General features: G+C 39.5%; 1 protein-coding gene across 3 annotated transcripts in view; it reads left to right on the forward strand.

Annotated features, from left to right (window-relative positions):
* Nucleotides 1-21494, forward strand: part of DYNC2H1 (dynein cytoplasmic 2 heavy chain 1) — a 597118-nt gene that overhangs the window by 474850 nt on the left and 100774 nt on the right. For all 3 annotated transcript variants that reach the window (XM_089687276.1, XM_089687277.1, XM_089687278.1), the window contains 2 exons: nt 8971-9180; nt 13965-14054. In XM_089687276.1, coding sequence (XP_089543402.1) covers nt 8971-9180; nt 13965-14054 — 300 coding nt within the window. The remainder of the gene's footprint in view (nt 1-8970; nt 9181-13964; nt 14055-21494) is intronic.

The following is a 21494-nucleotide window of genomic DNA, read 5'->3' on the forward strand; positions in this document are numbered from 1 at the left end:
ATGCATCAAGATCTGATTGTAGATAGCCGGGAGACAAGGCAGAAAGATCGGATTATGGAGGAGGGAGAGAGAAAAAGCAGAGAGACCAGACTGTGAAACGTGGGGAAATAAGAGGTAGTGAGGCTAAATTTATTGGAAGGAGTAGAAAAGAGGCATTGAGATTGGATTGTAGAGGAGAGGGAGAGAAGAGGCAAGAGGAAAGGGTCCAAGCTTTTTTGTTTGTTTGTTTGTTCTGAATAGAATGGGAAAGAACCTTTGTCAAGATGTTTTTGGTCACTGTTGTGGGAGACTCTTTTACTTTTTGTTTTTCCAACTAGAAGTAAAAGGAATATTTGTCAATGGAACATGCCATGATAAAAAGGCCTGGGATTCCAACTCTCCCAACACTGTACAGAACTAAAGAAAAACAAATTGGCCCGAGTTCCACTTCTAGTAGCATGTCAATTATCTCATATTTCATTGCTCAGTCTTTACAAATCTCATTATCATATTATGTATTCCTCAGAACAATACAGCTGTAGTGAACAAGCAGGCAAAGATCGAGGCTGCCTTGAGTTTGTTACAGCTCCGTGTTTAAGAATGCGTAGTATAGTGCAGTATGTGAAATGGAATAGTTAACATATGGGGAGTCCATTAGCTCGTTTACCTTTTAATTATCACCTATCAAGCAGTCACAGAGGAATTTTTCTTCCCTGGAATTAGTGTGAAGAGATTCAAGCACAGATCTTAAATATAGACATGCCATTTTTTTCCTCTCCTGCTGCATAGATTAATTGAACGCTGAATGTATGCAAATAGTACTTGACTCATTCGTGCCTTTACTTACTTTTATTAAAACCGGAAAGAAATGGTAATGATAATTATTAGGTTCTAATTTTCCTTTGCTTTTATCAGAGGGAGCGTGCTGATATTTTTCAAAGGTTTGAGATAGAGGGTCTTTGTCACTTTCTGTTCACTGAACCTGTATATGAAGCAATGCCTTGTTATGACAATTAAGAGAGGAGGACTTGTTTGTAATCTAAATCAAGAGAGCATCCTAGGGTGACCACCAGGGCTCCCTCAATAGATAAATTTAGTGAGTTGTCACCAAGGACATGATTAGGTGAAAATAAAGGAGGGGGGAAAAACCCACTAAAAATGGAAAACTGAATGCTGCCTCTACATGCGAGGACTGGTACACCGCAATACATTAAAGTCCACCTCCAACCACATTTCATTTTATTTATTAAATAATTCGTTTTAAATTATTTATCATTTTTTTTAGCTCCTCAAGTATTATTAAAAATGACAGTGATAATATGAAAATCCAAATTTAAAAAAAAAATAGCCATGGCTTCAATTGGGTTTAGATAAGATTTAAGCTCCATTTAAAGTTCAGTTACAAAAATGTGATATGCTGAAAGCTTTAAAACCAAATTCCATCACCCGATGCTGTGCGTCTTTCATAGTCAAGATACACCCAAACCAGAGTTTTGTAAAGTGGTAGAATTATAGTTTTATCTCTTTAATAAATGCCCTTTTTAATGTATGCTAATAGTCTGCTGTTCTTGCTTATTGCACCTTGGCATTGTGTGCTATTGCTCTCAGTCTGTAATCTGCTAGGACCTCCAGATCCTTATCCATCCACAATCCCCCAGAGGTTCACCCCCCACCGGGGCAAAGTTGATGGGTTTGGCTCCTGAAACCTTCTGGTTCTGTTTTCTTCTGCAGGTTTAAGACTAAATTCACACTCGCCTCCTCGGTTTAAATAAACCGAATGCAAGAGGCTAGTGTGATTTTTTTGGGAAGTATAAACAAACACTGTTTCTGTTTCCCAGATATGTCTAACGTATCTAATCTGCCTCTGGATGCACAGAATTCTATTTTCTTTAAACACAGCTAAACTGAATGCACATGGAACACACAGGGTGAATTTTAAATGTGATTGCAAATGTCCTATAAACACATACAGTTTAAATGCCATTGCAAGTTTGAATGAGGCCTACAAAATGCTTAGAGTTTGATTGTAATGCATTATTCTTTTGTTTAAAAAAAAAAACCAACAACAAATCTTAAGGCCGGATTTGCTACTGTGCTTTCCAGTAACTGCAACTCACTGTAACACACCACATTCACTGCATTGCAGTACCATTCATTTTAAATGGCACCCTATGCACACCACATTATTTGTATATTGTCATGAACTGCTTTGAAAAAAAAAAGTTGCAGGTCCATTTAAACATTTAACAGCCCATTGTGAAATTAACCTCAATGTCTGAAGAAATTTTACAGCTGAAATCCAGGTGAAGTGAAAAAATGTCATTTGCAGTGGGGCCATCATGCACTTTGACCCTCCCTTGCCGTCCTCCTGTACCATGCAGAACTGGTAGCATGACGTTAGAGTTTCTAAAACTAGTAGAGTGGTGAAGGTAAAAGGCCTTGTACCGTTGCTTATTCCTTTCCCCCTAGACAAGACATGTGAAAGCCCCAACTGCAAGGGGAATTTTATTACGTGACCAGGGTTCAGTTTAAATATATTTGTTTCCTAAAAGTTTTAAAGACAAGTTAAAAAAAATTAAAAATCTTGTTCCTGAGTGTGGATTTCCAATTTGTCTCCTATGACAGGAAGTAATTGCCTCAGATTTAATCACAACAAAAACACTAGAATCTACCACTTTGGCCCTGTGCTGATATCATTAATCTGAACTGATTTCACAGCAGTCAAGGTGAAGGAGAGCAGATTTCATAGGTCCTTTATTCATATGAAATTTTGTAAATTCAAAGATTTCTATTAACAGCTTTACTGTTAAGAGCAGAAGATTAGAGCATGTAGGATCACAGGGGAGCTTTAAAAGAGCAGAGAGGCTTGCTGTCCTTAACGTATATGATGTGAAATATACATACTGTATTCTGAGCTATAAATAAAATATACAAAATTGCCTGTTTGGCTTCTGCGAAATTTGATGAAATTTTTTTTCTGCAAGATACATATCATAGTTTACATATATTTTCCTTTATGTTAAAGCCCAAGTTATTATTTATTAATTTTATTTTTTTTTTTAGTTTTGATTAGAGCAAAGAAGTAGCAGAACCTCTGTTGGTTTTTTTATTTGGGTCCTCATATGGAGACCATATATGCCAAAAATAGCATTACGGGGACACAGTAATAAAAACCTACAAGATATTTTAAAGTGTTCATTCTTTATGGCTCCTTTTTCCCTAAAGTGTAACACTACTTCCCCTTTGGGTGGTATATGTGTATTGCAAATATTTTAACAAACTTTGTAGCAGACTCCTACCTTATTTTTTTTATTCTGATGAAAAAAAAGCTGTTTGTTTCACTATGTTCTTCAAAGGCTAATTCCTGAAAGGGAAAGCGTGGTTTATTATATCCACCTAGTGAAATCCCCCCCCCCCCCCATCCTGCCTAACCTGTTTAAAAAAGATGTGGATGCTTAACCTATTTTTAGAATGTTTTGGTTTGCTCATGTGAGGAGGGAGTACTCCGCAACTGTGATGTCACTCATTGGCTCCCATGTCCCAGCTGTTGGTGCTCTCTCCTCTCCCCTGCAGAGGAAATTTATTTGGGTAGATTAAGGAGAGGTTATAATTCTATACTTTTATTTGTCACCAAAAGTCAAAGTGTTACTAAACCCAGGACCCTGCGTTCTCTCTATCTGCTCTCCCACAGTACACAGAACATGGAAATGCAATTATGTTAGTAAATATAAATACCTTTTCTCATCAGCAGTTAGAGAAGTCTTGCGACTTCTATCAGTGTTTAGCAGAGCACTGGTTAAAGCGTGTAGGAGGAGTTTCCTTTCTGCTCTAGGATGATGCAGAACCCCTGACCCTCTCTCTGAACAGTGCTGATTGGCCCTGTGCTATGCACTCTCCCAAGAAAAAAAAACTCTCTAGCAATACACACCAAACTGAACATAGGATATTCAATAGAAAGGATGGGACTTTCAGGGTGCATGAACATGAATACCAAACATATTAAAAAGATATATAATTTTTGTTTTTAAAACAAAAAAAGAAATACAAAAACATAAAAACTATTTCAGTACTAAGTGTGGAACCTAAATTTGAACTTGATTATATAATTGTAGTTACTCCCTACATGTTTCCCCCTCACAGGCTTCTTCAGGGGAGATTTTTTAAGAGATTTCAACCACCACGACAGTCTAAAAGTATATTAAAAAAACTATACAAGTACCAAACAACTTTAATGTTGTAGAAAAGTGAATATTAGACTGTTCAAAAAAAAAAAAACAGTGTTTGTATTCTTCTTTACAAACTCAAACATTTGCTATATAAACTGAAAAATGTTTGAAGATTTTGCTTTCCTTTGAATCACTTAATTAATATTTAGTTGTATAAGCACTGTTTCTGAGAACTGCTGTACATCTGTGTTGCATGGAGTCAGCCAACTTCTGGCACCTGTGAACAGGTATTCCAGCCCAGGATGATTGGACTACATTCCACAGTTCTTCTCTATTTCTTGGTTTTGCCTCAGAAACTGCATTTTTGATCTCACCCCACAAGTTTTCTATTGGATTAAGATCCGGGGATTGGGCTGGCCCCTCCATAACGTCAATCTTGTTGGTCTGGAACCAAGATGTTGCACGTTTACTGGTGTGTTTGGGGTCGTTGTCCTGTTGGAACACCCATTTCAAGGGCAGTTCCTCTTCAGCATAAGGCAGCATGACCTCTTCAAGTATTCTGATGTATTCAAACTGATCCATGATTCTTGGTTTGCGATAAGTAGGCCCAACACCGTAGTATGAGAAACATCCCCATATCATGATGCTTGCACAACCATGCTTCACTGTCTTCACAGTGTACTATGGCTTGAATTCAGTGTTTGGGGGTCGTCTGACAAACTGTCTCCGGCCATTAGACCCAAAAAGAACAATCTTACTTTCATCAGTCCACAAAATATTGCTCCATTTCTCTTTAGGCCAGTCAATGTGCTCTTTGGCAAATTGTAACCTCTTCAGCACGTCTTTTTTTCAACAGTGGGACTTTGCGGGGGCTTCTTGCAGATAGCTTGGCTTCACATAGGTGTCTTCTAATTGTAACAGTACTCACAGGTAACTTTAGACCTTCTTTGATCTTCCTAGAGCTGATTGTTGGCTGAGTCCTTGCCATTTTGGCTATTCTTCTATCCATTTGAATGGTAGTTTTTCACTTTCTTTCAGGTTTTGGTTGCCATTTTAAAGCATTTGCGATCATTTTAGCTGAGCAGCCTATCATTTTCTGCACTTCTTTATATGGTTTCCCCTCTCCAATCAACTTTTTAATCAAGGTACGCTGTTCTTCTGAACAATGTCTGGAACGACCCATTTTCCTCAGAATTTCAGAGAGAAATGCACTGTAACCAGCATGTACAACATTTGCTGCCTTCCTTCCTTCCTTAAATAAGGGCAATAATTGCCACCTGTTTTTCAAAGAATGAATGACCTCACTAATAGAACTCCACACTGCTATTATTTTGAACATGCCCCTTTCAATTAGTGATTCAATTACACAGAATCAGCAGCATGCATGTCATGACTGTTGGGTCTGTTGGATTTCTATTACTCTACTACACCTGCTAGTAAATTATTTGCCATGTAGAAATATCATTTCTACCAAAAAGAGTGATTGATCAGGTTAGTGATGTCTGACTGCTATTATTTTGAACACAACTGTATGTATGTATATATATATATATATATATATATATATATATATATATATATATATATATATATGGGACTCAATGGCTCACCCTGGATGTGAAAGCTTGCAGAGCTAAATGGAAATAACCTATCAAGAACCTTAATTGACCCACACGTCCAAAGCAGTTGTAGAGGATATAATGGGCATCAAATATCCATCTAGGCATAATAAAATGAACATTAAAAAAAAAATTAAAAATGTATTTAATTTTATGGAGGAGGTCATAATTCATTAAGTGATTGAGGTTAACTTAAACAGTTTTACCTGTTTACCAAACTGAACATGTGCAGAGTGTCTCCACATGATATGTCTTATCAGGAAATAAGAGGGGGACACTGAAAGAAGGAGAGCATTAGGATCAAACAGCCTTTTTACACAATGCAGATGATTAACCCCTTAGGTTCCACAGTAAGTACAGCTAGGGCCATACATATTTGGACACAGGCACAATTTTAGTTTTTTCAGGTATATACCAAAACATATTCAAGCTATAGTTATATAATGGATATGGGCTGAAAGTGCACACTCTCAGGTTTAATTTGAGGGTATGCACATCCAAATTGGAGGAAGGGTTTAGGAATTACAGCTCTTAAAATTAGCCACCCCCCTTTTTCAAAGGACCAAAAGTAATTGGACAATTGAATCAAAACCTGTTTCATGGCCAGGTGTGGGCTACCCCTTCATTATTTCTTCATTAATTAAGCAGGTAAAAGGTCTGGAGTTGATTCTAAGTGTGGTATTTGCATTTGGAATCTATTGCTATGAACCTACATGATGTGTTCAAAGGAGATGTCTATGCAAGTGAAACAGGTCATTATAAGGCTTCAAAAACAAAACAAATCCATCAGGGAGATAGCAGCAACATTAGGAGTGGCCAAATCAACAGTTTGGTACATTCTGAGGAAAAAAGAACGCACTGGTGAGCTCAGCAACATAAAAAGACATGGATGTTCACAGAAGACAACAGTGGTGGATGATTGCAGGATCCTCTCTATGGTAAAGAAAAACCCATTGACAACATCCAGGCAAGTGAAGGACACATTCCAGGAATTGGGCGTATCATTGTCAAAGTCTACAATCAAGAGAAGACTTCACAAGAGCAAATACAGAGGGTTTAACCGCAATGTGCTAACCATGCATAAGCCTGAAGAATCGAAAAGCCATATTAGACTTTCCCAAAAAACATCTTAAAAAGCCAGACCAGCTCTGGAAAAGCATTCTTTGGACGGATGAAACTAAGATTAATCTGTACCAGAATGATGGGAAGAAAAAAGAAGAAAAGGCTTGGAACAGCACATGATCCAAAGCACACAACGTCATCTGTAAAATATGGTGGAGGCAGTGTGATGGCATGGATGTGCATGGCTTGCAGTGGCACTGGGTCATTGGTGTTTATTGATGATGTGACAAAAGACAGAAGCACCCGGATGAATTCTGCAGTGTTTAGAGATATACTGTCAACCCAGATTCAGCCAAATGCAGCAAAGTTGATTGGACGGCGCTTCACAGTACAGACGGACAATGATCCAAAACACACTGCAAAAGCAACCCAGGAGCTTTTGAAGGAAAAGAAGTGGAATATTTGGCAATGGCAAGTCAATCACCTGATCTCAACCTAATTGAGCAATGCATTTCACTTGCTGTAGCAAAACTAAAGGCAGAAAGACCCACAAACAAAGAACATCTGAAAACAGCTGCAGTTAGAGCCTGGCAAAGCACTAGAAAGGAGGAAACCCAGTCCATGGGTTCCAGACTTCAGACAGTCATTGCCATTAAAGAATTCTCACCAAAATATTAAAAATGAACATTTTATTTATGATTATATTCATTTGTCCAATTAAATTTGATCCCCTGTAAATGGAGGGACTGTGTATAAAAATGGTTGCAGTTCCTAAAATTTGTATGTGATGTTCAATCCCTTGAATTAAAGCTGAAAGTCTGCACTTCAAATTCATTTGGATTGTTTCGTTTTAATTTATTCTGGTGGCATACAGAGCTAAAAGTATGAAAATTGTGCATGTGTCCAAATATATATGGACCTAACTGTATATCAAGCATTCTTTACTGCATATGCAGACTGATTTTAATGTTGTGGGTTTAGTAACACTTTAAAACCATTTATTAAACATTTCAACATCGCCAACCAACTAGATTGCAAACAATACTAGTACACATATAATCTTTCCCAGTACTCTAATAAACTTGCTGTCAATAAACTACATGTCCATAGATATGACAATTTTTAGATTCATGATCAGACACACTGATACTAGATATTTGTTAGCATGCTGCAGATTATATTCTGAATAGATCCATTATATATGTAAAGTGGCATGTAAAAGTGATCAACAGAACAAAATTTTCCTCAACTACTTCTTAAAAGTAGCCTAAATTTCTACTATAAACAGTAGTTAGCAGGTTGAGTTTTATTAGCAATTGTTAGCAGGTTGAGCAGAAGAAACTCTGCATGTTATGTCTACCCTTTTTCCTTCCTGTTAACAATTTTTTCATAAATTGGATAATGGCTGTGTTGCATATGCAGTGCACTGTACAACTGGAAAATGAGAGTCCCATGGGCATGCACTGAAGTTACTTCATCCGTGTCAACCAGTAGTCAGGAGAGGTCAGACCCAGTAACAGACTGGGATAAGATGGAAGTAATGTAGGGAAAGCTCTGCCCTTGTATCACTGGGGGAGAGCACGCTAGGGGGGTAAGTGTGCCATAATGTGGAAGTATGCAATGCATACTTGCATACCATAGAATAAGCTCTGGAGCCCGCAACATTATTAGTTCCACTTTCATTGTGTCCGTTTAGAGTGAAAGTCTTTCTTATCTTCGGTGCTAAATCTTTCCCAGAACTTTGAAATCTGTCTTAGTTGGCTGTCCAGAATTCCAGCCACAGTGGGTGCAAATACACACAGAAAACTTTTGCATAAGCTCTGCTAAAAGAGATGTAGCTTCATGACCATGATGTTAATTTTACGTTCCTTTTGCCTTCAATGGCTGTAACACAAAGCAATGTAATGCATAGCAAAGTGACTTAAATATGAGATATCTCAACTGTTGTACTTTTATGGCCCCAGTCCATATTAGTCTAAACCTTATTCGCCACTCTTTTACATAATACATATAACATTATTCTGGTGTGTAGTGGCTCTTTAATTCTATCACATCATACTTTACTATTAAAACAGTGTATATCAGTAGTATTAGTGGAGACCAAATGAAGAACACTGTAAAATTGTATGAATATCTTTTTTCAGAACTCCAACCTGATCCATCAGAAGGTATCCCCTCCTACAGAACGACATGGGTCACCCATCCTGTCATTCATCATCCTGGAGCAGTTCAGCGCTATCCGCCTGGTACAGAGTATTCACCAATCTCTTGCGGCTCTTAGTAAGGTCATCCGGGGAACATCGTTGTTGAGCTCGGAAGTACAGAGTCTCGCAAGTGCTTTACTAGAACAGAAGGTAAGTTAATGTATCATGGCTTATTAACAAAATCACTTTAATGTGTTTCAAATGTTATGATTGCATTGCCAAATGAAAGACTGACCATTATTATTTCAAAGCCCAGTTCCAAATGCATTTAGCATGGTATTAATCATCATATTAAATGAAACTATTATGCTTAACTTGGTGTTTGTATAAAAATTTTAATTGAGCCATGACTGTAAATGAGGCTGTATGTTTACCTATTGTAGTACTGGTGTTGTAATGGTGTTTTTAAAGAATTCTATTCTGATGATGTTACTATTATCTGGTGTACAATGTATAATTACCTCAGTGATACGGTTCTTCCCATGGTAACGTGAAAAAAAAATCAATACATGTGTATAACATATATTGTATTGTATACTATATAATGCTCACAGAACCATTCTGACCGGACTCCTAGTTGAGAGTAAAACAAAAACTTATGTTAAAATATGAGGGATTTAATAAAACTGAACAGACAGAGCCTGGAACAGCTGTGCATGTAACCAATCAGCTTCTATTTTTGTATTGTTCAGTTAAATTAGAAAATGAAAGCTAGAAGCTGATTCATATACTGCTTCTCTGGGTTCTGGCTGCTCCAGTCTTAGTAAATTCCCATTATTGTGAAAAAACATCATAATGTTAAAAGTATCTCTGTCACCTAGGCCTCACTCACGTGGGTGCTGAGGCCCGTGTTCTGTGGACAGACTTTTTTTTTTTTTCTCAGCTTTTCTAGACTCCATGTGGTTCATGCAGGCACCCCTTTCAAGGCTATTAGGACACAACAGGTGCTCATTCTAATCAGCACATCACAAGTATTTGGTGGCACATTAAGGCTAGCATCTGTATCTCTGCAGTCTATGCATCCTATTAGACTTGAATAAGCAGGAGTCTAGAGGCATGGAAAAAAAATGGCCCATTCATGGTATACAGGCCTCAGCATCCATGAGGCCATATACTGTAGTTCACAATAAATATTCCACTATTCATATGTTGCAATAAAAACCATGTATCACACAGTTTAGAACTTTTTTTTATATTCTATTCCACCATAGCGCTGGGTCAGCAACAATTCCAATCACCACTAGCGATAAACTTTGGGTTTGAGTCGAACATGTGTTTGACCTGAGACCAGCCTATTCACAGTCCAGTGACCATAAAACTAACCAAAAAAAAAAAAAACTGTGCAAGCATGTAAGGGCCTCATCCCCACATTCTGTCTTCCAAAAAAGATAAGGGGGGGGAGGTGTTTGCAGCAGGTACATGCATGACCGTATTTGATCAATGGGTTCAAGCAAGATCCCTAGCTAGTTTGTTTACAAATGCCAGGACAGGTTGTTCTCTCTGTTTTTGTTTGTTTTTTTATCTATTATTTATTAGTGCTCCAATTTGTACTGAAGCCAGAGGAGTGGTAACCACATTTGTAAAGCAAGTTTGCTGTGCTTTATTGATATTTATTTTTTTAAGCAGTGGAATGGCCATGGTAAGATCATACCATTGATTTTCAACACATTTTTATATATGTGCTTACGGTTTTCACTTGGCTTTGTTGTCCAACTCTCCTACAGGGTCCTATTACCAGGTAGGTTGTGGTACCATGGGTTAGTGTGCTGCATAAAAAAATGTTTATATGGGCATATTTTTATCCATTGCCCTGTGCTTTGCAGCCCATTCTAAATTATTTTGCAACCATAACGAAATGTATGTTAATGCACAATATACCACATCGATATGCTTGCAGTAACACATCACAACAGAACGTAAAAGCGTGAATGGGTCTCTTAAAGGAGAAATAAGGAATTAAAAAATAAACTTACTTTACCCACCTACATGCTATAGCATGCTGCAGCTGTCCCACGTCTTCTCTAAGACTGAGAACTGAGTGATTACATGACCACTGACTGTTCTCTGCCTACCCCAAGTGAAGAACATTGACTGTCATCACCGCTCTCCTCTATGTCCCGCAGCACTCACTGGAGTGTTGCCACACTGGGGAGGGGGTGAGAGCAGCTGGCACTCGCTCTCCGCCACATGCTGAAAGGTGTAGCCAGCTGTCAATCGTGCAGTGTGGTGGATCCTGACAATATGGTCAGGATCCTTCCAGAGCCTGGAGCGGCTCTATCCTTTTAGCTGTTAGAAAGCCAGCTATCAGCAGACTCTGGGTCATAGGCAGGGGCGTATCTACCAAGAGGCAAACAAGGCATTTGCCTAGGGCAGCAATTTTTAGGGGGCGGCACCACCCTGGAAGAAGGAACCTGGTGAACAGCGGTGGACAGAGCCATGCAGGGCCACCATCAGAGAGGTACCACTGGTACTCCTGTAGGTGACCCGGACAGCAGGAGGATCGGTGTGGTGGGGGAGAGCAGTTGCAGAACGATGCTCATGTATCTCTCCCTCCAGAAGCTGAAAGCCGGTTTGAGGTTTCTCCCCCTCTCCCACCAGCTTTCTGCTGTTGGAGGGAGATACAGACCTGTCCGGATCGAGGGGGTGTTCCTGAGTGGCCGCTCTCCGCTGAGCTCCTTCCCCCGCCCACACTCAGGGCCAGGACCAGGGGACAGCCTGGAGCCAGGGAGAGGAGAAGTGGCAGAGAAGAAAGAGCCTGGTGGAGGTGAGCTGTTTTATGTTTTCCTGGCTCTCTCTCCTGTCTTCCATGCAGCACATGATACACGATCACTGATAGATCATATGTAACTGCACACGCACAGTATGATTACCACCCCCTGCCCACATTTCCTGCTGCACGGAGATCAGCAGCCCTTGCAGGAGGTGGGGGGGGGTAATCATACTGTGTGTGTGTAGTCCCATACGATCTGAGAGAGGGGTGAGAGATGAGAGAGGGAAGAGAGAGCGAGAAAGAGGGAAGAGAGGGAGAGATGAGAGAATCATATATACATTCACACACTTATTGAACTCTCTCACTGGGGGGGGGCACAACATTTTTGTGTTGCCTAGGGCAGCACAAAATCTTAATACACCACTGGTCATAGGAGGACAAAAGTAATTGTACTGCTGTGACCCACAAGAGAAGTATGGTTGAAAATACTTTGTCCATACTTCTCTTTTACAGTTGGTAAATGTCTAAAGAGTGTACAACATAATACATATACTCATGACTGCAGCGTTTCTAAGCACCCCTGAACCAACCTGACTTTTGGGGAATGGGATAAAGATGACTTGCCTTTTCCCCATTCTCACTCATCTGTCAATGCAGCACTCATTTCCACAGCGACATATTACCAGCTCCCAGCTGTCACACATAGGGAGAAGGGGCTTGAGCCAATGCAGACATCAACTTTTAAAAAGTTGCATGTGATCTTTATAGAGCTTAAGTAGTGCTTGTCAGCATTTTACAGAAATGCTCCAGATTTGAATTAATACATTTTTCAAAGGCGCAGGTTGTGTATCAGTGACACAGAGATGTAGTTTATACAATACTCTTCTCACCTGGGTCGTCCAGTCAGCAATAAGTGGGGTTTTCCTTTAAAAAATACTAGTGTGAAGATTGAGAGATATTTCTCTGGAATATATTGTACTATGAACACTTTTATATACACATCAATTATTGCAGCTCTAACACCGCCTGGTTAAATTGTAGAACATCGTTCATAGCACAATTAAATGCCTGCAATCTCCTTTTCACATAGCAGTCGTTCCTTTCATTCCCTCGATAAATCTGCCCCTCTGTAGTTAATATAAATGTGTGCGTGTGTGAACAAGGCCCCTAAGCTGGGATGAAATAATGCCGATATGCTCTTGCCAGCCTAGAGAAGAGCAGAATGGAGCCATAAATAACATGATGACTTTTAATGGACCGATATATTGTACTGTTTACAAGCTTTGCAATGTCGCAGAGCTCTGGGAAGAGCAGAATGATTTTCTAAACATACAGCATTAGCATTGATGCAGTCACAAGTTCTTGTTTTTTTTGTTTTTTGTTTAAAGGAAATGTGACGAGGAAACCGGCAAACTGATATCCTGCAATCTAGCAATGAGCAACGTATACACCTCCAGATGTAGAACTGTTTTATACACCTATGCCTTGCAGTAACACCTAATAAACACATATTTTTTACTGCATTGTTGTAATGCATGGTCCATGGTGTAGTACACTGAATCCACCCCCCCCCCCCCCCTTCATGTACCTTGCAAATTAAAAACTCGGTGGATGTGCATTTCAGCATACATGACACCATCTACATGGAAATCATTATGGTACACATCATTGAAATTGCTCATTCAAATTGACAGTCAAAATAGTTGCTAATGTGCATGTGGTAATGCACTGCAAATGTGAAAGGGACCTCCGTCACAGTAGGCCTGACAACAGTCCCCATTGACATGCTGGGATTTGTGGTAGCTCCTCTGCCACTGTTCAACCTTATTAAAAGTTAAACTCCAGCCACACAGTGGCTGGAGTGTGTTCCCACTGGGAAATGGTTCTTTCACTTTCATTCCATGATCCAGAGCATTGCTGTTACCTGGATTGGTTGTTTCACTTGCTTTTAAAGGGCATTAGTAATGTTTCCCTTTAGAGAAGGGAAAAGAGACAGCAATAAAAACCTTATAGAAGACTTAACACTTCCCCATTCTGTCTGAAACAAAATTCACATTGTACTTAAATAGTATACCAATGGTGTCTAACATCATTTGACATGTCCAGCTACTTGAGACTAACTATTGCTAGGTAGTTTACTGGAACTTTATTTGCATTAAATGATACAGATGCTATTAGAGAAAAAAATGAATATATATGTATATATATTGTTCTGTTTTTTCAGTGTCCACTCGCCTGGCAAAGCAAATGGGAAGGTCCAGAAGATCCTTTACAGTACCTGAGAGGGCTGGTATCACGAGCAGTAGCAATTCAGGTACAAAAAATGTATTCTAACATATATCATGAGTAAACCCTCACCTTATAAAACAACCTATTCAGTTAAAATAATATCAAATAGACAGACATTAGGTGGCGCTGCAAATCCTCATACCGCCACTACATATTCAATACAATACGTATTATGAATCACCAATGCTGTCCTCATATAATCAGATAATTTCCTTCTTTGTGCTGCAGTTCTCATGACCACCACTCCCTCAATGTGAATTCAATGATTCGCCAAAACGCAATGCCTCACATCTATGATCAGCATGCAGAGCTGAAATAGTTAATGACACCTTCACATGTACAGTGCCTTGAAAAAGTATTCATACCCCTTGAAATTTTCCACATTTTGTAGTGTTACAACCAAAAACGTAAATGTATTTTTTTGGGATTTAATGTGATAGACCAACACAAAATGGCGCATAATTGTGAAGTGTAAGGAAAATGGTTTTTAAAATGTTTTACAAATAAATATTTGAAAAGTGTGGCATGCATTTGTTTTTAGCCCCCTTTACTATGTTACCACTAACTAAAATCTAGTGGAACCAATTGCCTTCAGAAGTCATCTAATTATTAAATAGAGTCTACCTGTGTGTAGTTTAATCTCAGTATAAATACAGCTGTTCTGTGAAGCCCTCAGAACTTTGTTAGAGAGCACTAATGAACAAAGAGCATCATGAAGGCCCAGGAACACACCAGACAGGTCAGGGATAAAGTTGTGGAGAGGTTTAAAGCAGAGTTAGGTTAAAAACAAAATCCCAAGCTTTGAACATATCACGGAGCACTGTTCAATCCATCATCTGAAAATGGAGAGTATGGAACAACTGCAAACCTACCAAGACTTGGCCGTGGCCAGGCCCATGGAAACTCTGAAGGAGCTGCAGAGATCCACAGCTCAGGTGGGAGAAACTGTCCACAGGACAGCTATTAGTCGTGCACTCCACAAATCTGGCCTTTATGGAAGAGTGGCAAGAATAAAGCCATTGTTGAAAGAAAGCCGTAAGAAGTCCTATTTTCAGTTTGTAAGAAGCAATGTGGGGGACACAGCAAACATGTGGAAGAAGGTGCTCTGGTCAGATGAGACCAAAATTGAACTTTTTGGCCTAAAAAATAACACTGCACATCAACCTGAACACATCATCCCCACCGTGAATCATGGTGGTGGCAGCATCATGTTGTGGGGATGGTTTTCTTCAGGGACAGGGCTAGCTAGCCAGAGTTGATGGGAAGATGAATGGAGCCAAATACAAGGCAAAAGCTGTTAGAGTCTGCAAAAGACTTGAGACTGGGGTGGAGGTTCACCTTCCAGTAGGACGGCGACCCTAAGCATATAGCCAGAGCTACAATGGGATGGTTTAGATCAAAGCATATTGATGTGTTAGAATGGCCCAGTCAAAGTACAGACCTAAATCCAATTTAGAATCTGTGGCAAGACTTGAAAATTGCTGTTCACAGATGCTCTCCATCCAATCTGACAGAGCTTGAGCTATTTTGCAAAGAAGAATGGGAAAAAATGTCCCTCTCTAGATCAGAAAAGCTGATAGAGATATCCCCAAAAAGACTTGTGGATGTAATTGCAGTGAAAGGTGGTTCTACAAAGTATTAACTCAGGGGGGCTGAGTACAAATGCATGCCACACTTTTCACATATTTATTTGCAAAAAAGTTTGAAAACCATTTATTATTTTCCTTCACATAAAATCCCAATAAAATACAATTACATTTTTGGTTGTAACATGACAAAATGTGGAAAATTTCAAGGTGTATGAATACTTTTTCAAGGCACTGTATCTCATGGTTCTCTTGCTTCAGAAAGAAAGATCTTGTTAAACATTCACCTTCCGACCGTCATCCATGAAAAAGAAAGGATCACAATAGCAGTACCTTTACACCTTCAGAGTTTATTAAAACCATAAAATACTCACAGACATATTAAAATGCATTGCCTTCAACCATTAAAAAAAGCTGTCAGTGCGCCCGCTTTCCATGCACAAGTCGGATCTCTGATGCCTCACCACCTCATGGGGCAGCTCGCTACCTCCGTGTCTCCTCCGAATCAGCTTGTCTGCCACACTTGCGGTCCTACGTGTGGTTATGCTCTGCAATATTTCATCCGTGCAGACTTCCTCATAGAACTAAGCCACCCCCATCTACTCATTGATTTATAGAAGGTTGCACCAGGGGTAACTAACCCCCAGTGTGCCTGATACAAAGTGTAAGTGTGATTTTTATATATACATATATGTATATGTGTGTGTATATATAGGAACATTTGTGCAGTTCAGGTGTTATTCACATTTATAATGTCATTAGTGTTCAGATGTGGCTTAACTCTAAAACTGAATGAATAGCAGTTTGTAATGGAAACAGCCGGTACAAGGCCAGTCAGAAGCTCTTTTCACATGTAGCTGATGAGATGCAGTAGTGCAGTGTTTGAGAGCTCACTCCTGTGATGGTGGAGGTGAGCAGTAACGACTATGCCTCTCTTAACCACATCCTAGCAATTTACTAGGAGTATTTCAGACAGTCTTCAAAAGGTATGTAAATGGGCAACACCCATAGTAATGGTATTATTCAACTTTGGTCAAAGCTGCACAGTTAGTTTTTGTCTACAGCTGCTCATTTTCTACATAGGCAGTTTTTAGGTAAAGTTAAAATAGCCCTTTTAAATCTAACCTCCCTGGAGGTATTCCCGAGTGTAGTTCGGGGTTAAGTTTCAGTACCAGAAGTGGTAACCCAGAGCTACACTTGGGATTACACTGCAGCGTTGCTCTGGGATCCCTGGATCACTTACCTTGTCCCACTCTGTCCTCCCACTGCATCCTTGGCCATGCCCTCCAGGTTCCATTCCCTGCAAGCGTTGGGACGTACGGGGACGGAACCGGTGGTGTAACTAGTGTACACAAAGTGAAGGACGCAGCCTTCATTTTGTTAAGAGTATCCATGATATTCCCTCATTCTTCCCCCCTCCCTCTCTGAGAGGCACAGTGACATATGGCAGCGTGTGTGTGTGGTAAAAGTGTCACAGGCCAGAGCCAGCAGGGGGGCTATGAGCTATAGGACCCCCAAGGGAGCCGGGGCCTCGCTGTCCAAAGAACCTGTAAAATGTAACACCTCGTATAAGATAAGGCAAGCTTTCCCAGGAGTTCAAAGAACATTCCAAGGAAACACGACCAGATAACCTTTGTTAAAATCCATTTTTCCCCTATGTCTCATATCTTGGAATATGAGAGACTTACATAAAAAATTAAGGTGGTGGCAGCGTGAAGGGTTAATTGCGTAGTTAACCTGACCCAGTAACAATCGCTCAGGCTGCTGGTACATCGATTGTGGTCCATTAGCTGGAAAATCGTGCAGGGTGTGGCTGGGTGTGGCATTTTTACGCACGTGACATCGCGGCTTCAGATTGGCCAGTCCTTCGGTCACGAGTTTGGTGAGAAGGTCAGGGGTCTGACGCCACATCCGTCACATATTGGTAACAGCGATCGTGGGATCGTCACATATTGGTGGCAGTGATCCTGCGTTCGTCACAGGCGGGAAATTTAAAAATGTCAAAATTTTCCATACACATAATACACTAAAATCTGATAGTAATACGTTACTGTATCAATCCAATTCACATACATTTTGTCCCTACTGCTTTGTCCAGTGCCCTGCCTGCATTTTTACTGTTCTTTCTGCCTGGAAACTCAGAAAAGTCCATGGCATCCAACAAGTGTCCCTTTAGGTTTAAAGCGGTTTTTCACCAGCTAGAGAACAGCGATAGTAAATTAGAACCACTTGCAGAATTGAGTTATAATGATTCGCGGGGAAATTCGTCATCAGACACTGAAAATGATTCTGCGACTTTGCTCAGTGATGTGCGAACCTGGCGCTCTATTTCAAATTTCAGTGTTTTTGGTTTGATTACATTATTGAATTAAATTTATTATTATATTATTCTTTTTTATGATTATTTATTATATTATAATTTATGATTTTTTGCTTAAAATGTCATCATACCCGGGATGTCTACTAGACTCTTGTTCGGACAGATTTCAGTGAGTTATTCCTAAGAATTACAGGCCTACAATAAAAAAACAACATATTTAGAGTACAGAAATACTGACATAATCATACCGCTAGGGAGGTTAAACAGTAACACATTAGAAATAAGTGTCTTGAAAGCTTATGGTGATACATATGAGATATGGTGTTACAGGGAGGACTTTGTCATACCGGAGAAGAGTATAAATGAATAAGTATACAGATCTTTTTATACAGGTTAGGTAGGAGGAGGGGGGTGGAACATTTTTAAGAATAGTTATAGATAGGGTTTTCTTTCACTTTAAGTTTTAAATTTCTGACTTGGCTTGGTACCTTTTACATTAGTACAAGTTTAAACAGCCCATTGGTTTCTTCTTTGTTTAGATCTACAGCATGTACTCCAGTTCTCAGGTTTGCCACGGTAGTTGTAAGGGTATCCTACTGTCTTTTGATAAGCGTTTAATTATCTTTAAAAGACAGCACTAGGTACAGCAAGTACAAGCCCGTTTGTTGCTGAAAGAGTGAGACTACAAGTTGGGCTTGAAAAGGTTTTAGGTGCTAATCTCACCTCTGGAGCCCTCAAAAGATATAAAAACTTATTGAGGTATTTAGCCCACCAGTTAGTGAAATATCAGTGATGGGTGGACTGATCTTTTGAAGCCTTGTAGCTGACTGCCCGCAGTAATTGTACTGCAAACGGGCGGCAGCTACAGGCAGAGCAACCTACAGGTACGTCGTTAGTTCTGTACTAACACACTGTATTAACACTAACGCAGTGCACAAACCTTCCCTACCGCGTCTGCAGGATAGGTCCCGGTAATCGGTACCTGGTGCTTATGTGGTTGCTATGCGATCACATGATCAATCACAATGAATGTTAGCAAACCTGTTATGAATCAATCTGATTCATAACAGCTCTGCTTATCTTCCTGGTGAGCTGTGATTGGCCCACACCTCTCACATGGTACATGGGCCAATCACAGCACCCTGTACCATGTGTTTAGCTGTAGCCAATTACAGATCGCCAGTATTTTAAACTTTCATGAACTTAACCCATTCATGACAGTTCAAAGCAAAAAAAAAAAACCCGTCACCCATCACCCCCCCCCCCCCACTATGGTAACATTGAACCACCGCTATGGTAACTACTACTATTTGACACCTGCCTGCAATGTGCGGGCAGGTGATGGCTCTGGGCAAAGTGACGTATGCATTAAAATTCATAAAGTCTCATACTCCGGATAAGTAGCAGAATGTGTTTTGGGGTGTTATTCCACATGTACTCATAGCATGTGTGCGCAATATATCATTTAAGTGCCAACTTTGTGGGGGGAAAAAATAGGCCGATTTCCAAAAATTTGTGGTAAAATCTTCCATGGACTCAATATGCCTCGCAGCAAATTCCTTGAGGTGTTTACTTTCCAAAAAGGGGTAAATTGGGAGGTCTTTGTACTGCCCTGGCATTTTAGCACCTCAAGAAATGTGATAGGCAGTAAGAAAGTAAAAGCTATGTATATTCCAATATATATACCATAGTTTGTGGACGCTATAACTTTTACACAAACCAATTAACATACATGTATTGGGAATTTTTTTTTACCAAAGACATGTAGCAGAATAGATTTTCGCCTAAATTTATCACTAAATTTGAATTTATTGGGTATTTTTTTTATAACACAAAGTAGAAAATATAATATATTAATCCAAAAAAGAATCTTCCCTCTTTCAACAAATTTACCACCTATATTAAAACACCAAGACCTCCCCCATATCAGCAATAATTATATACGCAAACTGAAAAAAATCATAAAGTCCAGTGTCTCGGTAGTCAATAAATCAATAGTGTAGAATTTGAAAATTTTCTTGCAATGTTGATTGTGTCCAATAACTTTTATGAGAAACCTCAAAGATAAAGAAACTCAAAATAGTGCATTAACATAACACAAACAGAAAAAAATATATATATATATATGTGTGTATATATATATATACACATACATGCACACACATATGTATATCAAAAAGAATGTGCAACACTAAGTGAGACAAAAAGCAGTGAAACACTTGTGAAACATTCCGAAAAAAATTATTAACACTCGTGCTCAAGAAAATATATAATCCTGAAGTGATACACTCAGTGAGAATCCTACCCACACGTGACACTTCTAGTGAGTAAGGCAAATATACCCTTACCAACAGTAGGAAAACCAGCGCCTTTATAATACAACTTGTAGAAATCCTCCAAAGGAACTTTCTCCTCCTCTCCTCCTTCACTTGTTACTAGAGTAATACTGTAATACCATCCTCAATCACAAGCCTTGATCACAGATTTCCCAGGCTCCAATGTAATAGAAATTAACCATGATGTGACTCCGTATATATTCAAGATAGTACCATTTTAATGAATCTGCTTACATTTAAAGTTGATTAGAATTGTGGTTTGGAACAAAACCCCACTTTCTGGGGATTACCAGGCAGTTCCTACACGAGCTGTACAGCGATTCCCCCAACAAAGATGGCCGCCGTGACACTTCCGGTTCCTGCTCCTTGCGTTTGACGTCACTTCCTCTTGACACGTTTCGTCATATCCGGGACTTAGTCATAAGGGAAATTTTTTTTTTTTTTTTTCAAAATTTTCATTTTTTTTTCCTTTATATCACAAAAAATAAAAAACCCTGTGGTGATCAAATACCACCAAAAGAAAGCTCTATTTGTGTGAAAAAGGATATCAATTATGTTTGGGTAAACATAACCATGACCATATTATTACTGGTTGAAATAGCGCAGTGCCGAATACCAAAAAATGGCCTGGTCAGGAAGGGGGGAAAACCTTCTGGGGATGAGGTGGTTAATCTAAAATTATTGTAGAGTCACTAGTATTCAAGTGTCTACTTGGAGAGGAGAATCCTCCATAGCCCCAAAACATTGCTCCTGCTGGTGACTTTATAATGAATTCAAATTGAGCAATATTATGGTGTTATTTATATTCGACAGTACAGCTGTCTGATTATCATGGCATCCTTCAAGTGGTTGTAAACCTGACATGAAATGTGAACAAAGCATATCTTTCTATAGTGTGTACTTGTCTCAATTAAGAGCACTAAGTGTAATTGTTGCCTGCTGTCTCATTCCTCTGCTATCAACTTGAATAAACTTGAATCACTTCCGACAACTTTTCCTGACACCAAGAGAATACAAGTGATAAAGGAGGGACCTCCATCCTGTGATTAACAGCATCATACCTGCTTCTGTGTGCTGTGTGAAGGTAGGGTGTGTCCCTTCTCTCCACTCAGCTCTCCTCACTGAGCTTTGCAGTGTGTAATTTCAGCTCCCCTCCCCCTGCTTTCACAAGGCTCTGACAATCTTTATAAATTATAGATTTTGAAAGTATGTAGAGAAGAGAT

Source organism: Staurois parvus, unplaced genomic scaffold (assembly GCF_062004578.1).
Source record: "Staurois parvus isolate SC_StPar_1 unplaced genomic scaffold, SC_StPar_1.0 ptg000422l, whole genome shotgun sequence".
Taxonomy (NCBI): Eukaryota; Metazoa; Chordata; class Amphibia; order Anura; family Ranidae; genus Staurois; species Staurois parvus.